The following is an 8019-nucleotide window of genomic DNA, read 5'->3' on the forward strand; positions in this document are numbered from 1 at the left end:
TCTCGTTGCCTTTCCCTTCAATCCAAAGAGAAAAAACCCTAGTCTATAACCCTGAGATCTACACCATCTTAATGTCTAAACTCAAGGAGTCAATGAGTGGAAGATGATTTAGTTTACAAAATTTTTTACTATTTAGTATTCTACACCTGTAGACCCTCCATTTTGTTCCCTTAACACATGCCCTATTAGGTATTCTTTCAATACTCCACAACAATTCCTTAATGTCCCATTGACACTCATACAGTTTGTTTTTTTTTTTTTTTTTTTTAGACAACTTCAGGGACCCTTTGTTAAGGGGCTCGTCTAAACCCTCATTGTGACCCTTGGCAACCTCGAGTTATATTTAGGATTTTTTTTATTTTTTTATTTTTAGGATAGCTCATTTAGGTATACTTTTAGGACACTTAGATGCCCTAGGTAACTTAAGCACTTTTCTGATCACCCTAGGTCACTCAGACACCTTTTAGATTCACCTAAGCCTACCTAGGCACACTTGACCCATTTAGGTTCACCTTGGCCAACTTAGATCACCTGGCCCACTTAGGTTTATTTAGGCCCACTTAGATTTGCCTAGGCCCATTTAGGCACATCTAAGCCTACTTAGGTTCACTAGGCCCACTTAGGTTCACCTAGGCCCACCTTAAGCATACTTAGGTCACCTTTTAGACATTCTTTGCATGACTTGAATGGCTTGCATGGTTGCACAGTTTGCACGGATTACCTTTTTGCATGGATTGCATGACTTTCTTTTATTATTGTTATTATTATTATCTATTTATTTATTTTGTTTAGTTTTAAAATACTTTTTTTTCTTTACTCATTTATTTAATCTAATAGTTTTGTAAAATACTTTTATTTAATTTAATAATAGTGCAAAATGTTTTTATTTAAGCTAATAATTTCGTAAAATACCTTTGATTAATCTCTAATTTTGTAGAATACTTTTATTAATCAAATAATTTTAAAACCAATCTATACATGCCCAAAAAGCATATATCACCAATCTAATATGCTCAAAACCTTAATAGCAAATATCAATTGCAAAAATAAAAAAAGAATCGAAACATACCTCTACCCATTGATGGTTTGGGAATTCGAAAATCAAATTTGATATTTAGATGGGTTGAGGTGCTTCTAAACCCTTAATCAATCTGAAATGATGGTGTATATATGTCTGAATAGAGATTGGAGGTTTAGAGAACTAACCACAAAAAGGCTCTATTTATATTCACTCTGCCCATCACAGAGTCTATGCCATAATTTATGACTGTTAATGGCAATCAAAAAGGAAAACTAGATCAGCAGAAATACTAGAATACAAATTACCAGCCAGATTTCTAGACCCATTTAGGAAAGTCTAGCATTATTCCCAAAATTGATAAAAGATTATGGGCCAGATTTCATTTAGGAAAAGCAAACATTTGACGTTTTATAACATGAAATAGAACCAAAGATGTTTAGCATATCATGAATTGGTAAATCTCAAGTTTGCATAGGATTGGACTCGTTACAAATTAGCTTTGTCAAACTTTTTACTTGTCCATTTAATTTTAAGATGCAAAATTTGAGCTGTACTCTTCTGCTATATTATATTTTTTAATATAATATCAAATATCAAATATTTGATTGCCATTAAGATCAGAATCAAAGATGCAACTTGCAACACTCTTTCCTAGCTATTTCTTAGAAGGGTTTCTAGGGAGCATGTTAGTTTCATGTTTTGGAACGCCCGATCTTTATGCCAAAAATTCTAGGGAGTGTTTCAATAAGATCAGAATCGACACATATTTTATTATTGGCTAATTTCAATAATTTTATCATCCATATATCATTTTTCTTAAGGGACCAATGTCTCACATTTCCGCCTATAATTAACATTATGCAAATTTCATGTGTTGGTACCAATATTACCTAAATTATTTGACATTTGGTCAAATTAAATTCAACTATCAATATTTTGTCGATTTATGATATTTTCATCCTTGATCTTAGGTTTCACCCGATTCTCAAGTTCAAGTCATCTCTCTCTATTATTGAGTTCAACTGGTTAGAGCCCAAGGTGCATAAGAGTAAGGCAACTAAAGTAGGTTAAGCCACAATCCATAAGCCCTTAATTGAGCTCGGACTTGACTCTTTGTCCCAATAACTTTTTGTCTTTGGCTTTAGTTGGAAATTGAAGCTAAAACCAAAACTATGATGTCAAAAAAGTAATGTTGACACAATGAAAGTTTAATTAAGCGCAAGTATAAACTAAAAAGAAACTTCCAGAAAGAAGAGACATGGGCATGGTTCCATATTATAGTTTTTAAAAAAACTAAAAACTCTCCTAGTACATATATCCATACAAATCCAGAAAACTTTATTGACCTTAAAGAAGAGTTCTGGGCTTTTCAAAAGCCAATCCAAATAGGGTCTCAACAACGCAAACTTGCACTAAGACCCTTTATCCCAGCCCATAGACATCACACTTATATGGTTGGATCAACTTTGATGTTGGCCCTTCATATAGGTAACATTTCAAAGCCAGTGTCCAACCACGTGTCCTGACTTTGTGTACTTTAATTAAAAGCACCCATTTGTTCACATTTTTTGGAAGAATTCTGTCTATACTGGGAAAGAATTCTATTGATTTTCTCTTCTTCTCAAAAGCTAGTGCCCTCCAAAAAAGCTAACTAAATGGGACCCCCAGTAAATAAACGTATTGAGCTGGATCAAAATAGAAAGCAACCCAAACCTCAGTGATGGGTGACTTTTAGCATTTGAACATCAGCAACTTGTGAGGCAACAATCACCGTTCTGCTATTCATTTTGACTCTAAAGATGATCTGTTGACTACGCTGCACAAGGGAAATAATTTTGCAGAGAAAATGACAGCATTAAGAATTAAACAGAAGATAAATATAAAAGTAATAACCACACACGTTAACATCATAATATCTTGGTTGGCTATTCACCAGGAACGCATGAGAGTGAAGTTAAGAAGGAAGAAAAATCAATAATAGTGAATGGTGCCATCGCAAAAATTGGTACCCACAAAGCCTCAAGTTGGGCCAAACCATAAGGTCCGAAATGGATGTAATTTTCTTTAATTGCCAAGCGCCAATAAAGATTTATAATCAAATATAATGTCAAATACATAACACCCATCAGGCCACACCACTGGACATCTAAACACACCCTTGATGTCCGAAATTTGAACCGAATCATTTTCACATATGTGTTTGACAAAGTAAAAAAATATTTGATATTTGATATTATATTATCTTATATTATATTATCTTTAATTTATAGAATGGATAAAAAGTAAATTATTTTTTAATATTTGATATTTGTATAGAATAAAATTTATATTATATTCTATATATAGTAAAAAATATAAAATTTCTCTTTTATTTAATGGTATTTAGAAATTGTTTAATAATTTAAAATCTAGTGAATGATTATTTATTTATTTATTAACAATATTCATGATTAAAGTTTTTAAAATTTTAAATATACATATTTTATTATACAATTAATATATAAAAATAATAATAATAATAATAATAATAATAATAATAATAATAATAATAAATATATTAGTATTATTTTACAATATATTTTATAATATTTTTTTTAGTTCTTCTTTTTTTTAATTACAAATTTAATTTTTAATCAAATTTTTTATTTTGTAAAATAGGTAATATAAAAAATAAAAAATAATGAAAATTTTTTATATATGATAGGAATGTATCCTTTATCTTAGTTCAATATTAATGCAATTTACAAAAAATGATATGAAAAATGGTAGATATTGAGGGCTACTCAGAGTCGTCTCTTATAGCCGTTTGGATCATATATGATAACACAAGGGCGAGTAGCTTTGTCTGTGTCTTACAACTGTCCGAGCAGTGAATACAACGCTTAATACGCCCGAAAGCATTAATTGCAACATACATTAAGTGTTTTGATTGACACAACCCTTTAAAGTTCATCAAGATGTGACAACCGTTATAAGTTAACAATCATTGACATTAAAGACGGTAATGCACATTCAAGATCAAATACACCAATAAGACATCAGACAATACGTTACAATTGGACAATAATAAATAGTCACCTTTGGCTACAAAGAAAGGTATACTGCCATTTTTTAGAATGCTTTTTTCTAGTTCAAGTCTTTCCATCTGAACATTCTTGTGTGCAGGTAAGTCTTCCCATCTGGACATTCTTGTGTGCAGGTCGAATTTATCGTCTATGTTTCGGAGACTATCCGAACACTCCTCGTTGGCCAAGCACCAACATATCATGAATGATAGATACCACGTACTCTAATAGATGTCGCAGCATGTGAATCCATGAAAACCAAATTTTAAGCATGTTATCCAATCCGCACTCATATGTTGTTAGCATTTGGATTTGGAAAAAAAAAAAAAAAAAAAAACCTACATTTAGCATATATACAAAATATTATCCATAAATGACTGACAATATAGACTAATCCTAGATCCCATGTAAAATCAAGTGTGCACCATATTGGGGTATCAAAGTAACAAGACTAGAAGGAGCATGAGAATAGGATGGTGAAAGGCTGAATGTGAAGCGCTGTAGGATCATTGCAAGCACCATTTTAGCTTCCAATATTGCAAAGTTTTGTCCAATGCATGATTGAGAACCCCAACCAAAGGGGAAGAATGAAACTGGACTTTTCATTGCCTTCAAAACTCCTTGGGAGAACCTTTCAGGATTGAACTCCCTTGCATCCTCTCCCCAAATTTCACGATCATGATGTACCAGGATTGTTGGTAAGGAGACATCCACTCCAGCAGGTAAATACATGTCTCCTACTTGGATGTCCTCATAAACACTTCGAGCAAGAAAGGGGACTGGTGGATATAGCCTAAGAACCTCATGAAGAATCATCATAACCTGCATTTGGAGAAATTTTAAGAATCATCAAATGAAAATTTATGACCTAATTTAATCATTAATATGCACACTTAAAGAAATGAAAGAAACCTTTTAACATAGTCATGTAAAAGATAATTTGTTATAAATTATATATGGACTACATATATTCTAAGAATGGACCTTTTGTGATCAAACAGAAAAGATGTAAGAATAACCTATCTTCGTTGTTACTCAGAATTTGATAAATTAAGCACTGTGTAAGTAGATTATTTTGGTGCAAATTACGAATATTAGATTAATACTCACAATTTTAAGGTGATTCAGTCCATCTCCTTCGGGTTTGTTGTTCCCAAAAACATGTAAAATCTCTTCTCTTGCACGAGCTTGCCAGTTTGGATGTTTGCTCAATAGAACCATTGTCCATAGAAGCAGAGCTGAGGTAGTCTCTTGACCGGCAAAGTAAAATAGCTTACACTCCTCAATGACATCTTTGATACTCATTCCAACGTTCTTGTCATTTTCATGTTCTTGAATTTCTTTAAAATTGGATTCCAGTAGTATACCTAATAAGTCATCATTAAGAGTTTCGCCAGCCTTCATTGCCTTCCCTCTTTTGTCGATAATACCCCACAACAATGCATTTACTTCTTTTCTAATTTGCTTCATCCTCTTATTGGACTTTGTAGGCAAAAACCTGCATGTAAATAATCCTAGTAAGCGAAACATGAGCTAAAGAAACAAAAGGGTAATTTTCATGCAGAAAAATAGTCCTCTTGATTTTCTCTCAGGCAAAATTTCATCCTTTAGGACAGAAAAGGTTAAATATTTTAAGCTTACCGCCATCCTGGAATGAAAGCTGACTCTGAGAACTGGACCAAAAGTTGCGCTTGCTCTCTCTGCAGTTCGAATATCATACTTCCTTCTTCATAGTTACTACCAAATGCTGTCCGCGAAATCGCATCACCTGTCAAATTTTGAAGATAGGGCCAAACATCCAACTCACATGACCCCTCTGTTGAGAGCTTCCCCTCCCATTTGCTTATCATGTCACTACAGCTCAAATGAAATGCGGGTAACATGTTCTATAACAAATTAAAACATGCAGAATGTAAATAAATAATAAACCAACAAGAACTCCCCAACATCCAATTTAAAGGTACACTAAACTTATGGTTCAACTTTTGAAGTAAGCATTTAACTGATTGCTTCCTTAAAATCATCCAGTAAGTCACTGTATGTTAGACCATGCACAGGAGCAAGATAGTGGTCCCAATTATGGATGGAAAGTTATGGTCAAATTTTCTAATTAGCAACTTGGAGCCAAAAAATTACCTTCACTTTTTCTAGTCGGAATGCGGGGTTTATGATCTTTCTATGTTTAGCCCATTTCTCACCATCCAAAAAAAGTAGTCCAGAAACAAGCAGCTTCACAAGTGCATGAACCCTTGGCTTTCGGAAGACAGTGTGCATGGACAAAACATCCCTTATCAGTTCAGGCTCCATAATGTTGACCCTTGGTTTTGGGCCCATCCATATAAAAGACCTTTTACCTGCATTTTTATGGGCATTACTGAAACGTAAGAAACCTACTTAAGGTCAAGGATGGACACTAATATAGATGTGTTGATAAAACTGGAAACGCTGAAGTGTTGTTTATGAAGACTAATACAACATTCAACCACCCATTGGAGCGAGGGTAGAACCTGGAGAACCAGCTGGGCACATCAAATTTAAGTTTCAATGAATACGAAAATTTTGGTAAGGACAGGTGGTTAACTCTGCAAGAACTTCACCTTGAAATTTTGAAATTCAGGGGTAGATGCAAGTCATAATAATCATGTTAGAAAGTAAATTTGAGTTAGGAAGTTTCCAAAAATCAGATTTAATTTGATTTCTGTTTTTAATGGTAGAAGTTTTTTTTTTTTTTTTTTTTTTTTAATGTTAGGATTTCTATTTTTAACAAATAATGGGTTTTGTAGTAGTTGAATAAGAGTGACTAAAGCTACATTCCTTTATTTATATAATTGTTTGTTTGCGTGTGTTTAACCCTATTACTGATGTAAAAGCCATAAGAGAAAAAAATTGAGAAGTAGGATGTATTCATCTCAAGACCCCTCAATGCAATAAAAAAAAATGAAAATTTGAATATCAACGTCAAAAGTATTGGTTGGTTCACAAAATTGGTGGGAGCTAGGTTTTAGAAAAAGGCCATAAGGATCTATTCCAAAATCAGATTTTTAATTCAAAATTCAAAATTTCTTAATTGTATTAGGCATTATTTTTAGCATTAAACTTGACATTAATTTTGAAAAGGGAAGTTCACTTCTTAATACCTTACACATGCACATATATATCTTAATGGAAATCGGAAATCCATGCGCTTACCATATTTCTTGATGGAATGGTAATGAAATGGTGCGATACGCTGCACAATATCATCAGAGATTCTGATGGGTCTTGAAGTTGCTTCCCTTATCATCAGGAACATTTCTTTGAAGTCCCCATGCAACAGCCTGTAAGAATTTCCAGCCAGACCTTGCTGTTTAAGGCACCTCTCCAGCCTTTTCGGCCTCAACCACATCCAATTCAGTATCCTCCATGCATATATTAGGATAGTGATGAAAGCAAAGGATAAGGCAACTAAGTTCAGCTGCTTCATTTCCATGTTTGAGAATGTTTTGAAGAGAGGCTTGGGAACAACTTTATAATGTTGTACTAGACGGTTAATAGGGTTTGTTCCATCATATGGTTTTTTATTAGCAATTATTAACCAAGTCTTTGTCTGTTTTTTCTTCCTTTTTCTAACAAAAAAATGTGGACACGTCATTATGCAATTATTAATAAGCAATGATATATCATGTCTACCCTTAAATAATATGCAATTATGTCTTTGTCTTTGTCAGGGGTTTATTAATAAGCAATTATGCCAGGGGTTTATTAATTATGTCTTTGTCTATATTTTTATTTTTCTAACAAAAAACCATAGACAAATACAAACGACAGAAACCTCCATTTATCTTTGAATCACAACAATTTTGAAAGGACAAGTCATCAATTGTCACTAATGTTACCTTATTATAAAATAAAATAAAAAATAGTGGAGATTTTTCTACGGACATGCTGCTTCCC

The 8019-nt window shown here is 33.0% G+C and overlaps 1 protein-coding gene across 1 annotated transcript; it reads right to left on the reverse strand.

The window, feature by feature from the left end:
- Positions 1-4330: 4330 nt before the first annotated feature.
- LOC117908698 (cytochrome P450 CYP72A219-like) lies at positions 4331-7597 on the reverse strand. The gene is made up of 5 exons (XM_034822379.1): positions 7276-7597; positions 6223-6440; positions 5728-5972; positions 5197-5584; positions 4331-4908 (listed from the first exon to the last, which is right to left on the reverse strand). The coding sequence occupies exons 1-5, from the start codon at positions 7553-7555 to the stop codon at positions 4483-4485; spliced, it is 1557 nt and encodes a 518-aa protein (XP_034678270.1). The 5' UTR covers positions 7556-7597; the 3' UTR covers positions 4331-4482.
- Between the last annotated feature and the right edge of the window lie 422 nt (positions 7598-8019).

Source organism: Vitis riparia, chromosome 19, assembly GCF_004353265.1.
Source record: "Vitis riparia cultivar Riparia Gloire de Montpellier isolate 1030 chromosome 19, EGFV_Vit.rip_1.0, whole genome shotgun sequence".
In the NCBI taxonomy this organism is placed as follows: domain Eukaryota; kingdom Viridiplantae; phylum Streptophyta; class Magnoliopsida; order Vitales; family Vitaceae; genus Vitis; species Vitis riparia.

What these genes read in the sequence shown, in the direction of transcription:
- LOC117908698 (XM_034822379.1), bottom strand. Translation starts at nt 7,555, where the DNA reads ATGGAAATGAAGCAGCTGAACTTAGTTGCCTTATCCTTTGCTTTCATC. An exon ending in TCCGACTAGAAAAAGTGAAG is followed by an intron (nt 5,973 to 6,222) that starts GTAATTTTTTGG and finishes AATTTGTTATAG; the next exon opens with AACATGTTACCCGCATTTCA. An exon ending in GCTTTCATTCCAGGATGGCG is followed by an intron (nt 5,585 to 5,727) that starts GTAAGCTTAAAA and finishes ATTTACATGCAG; the next exon opens with GTTTTTGCCTACAAAGTCCA.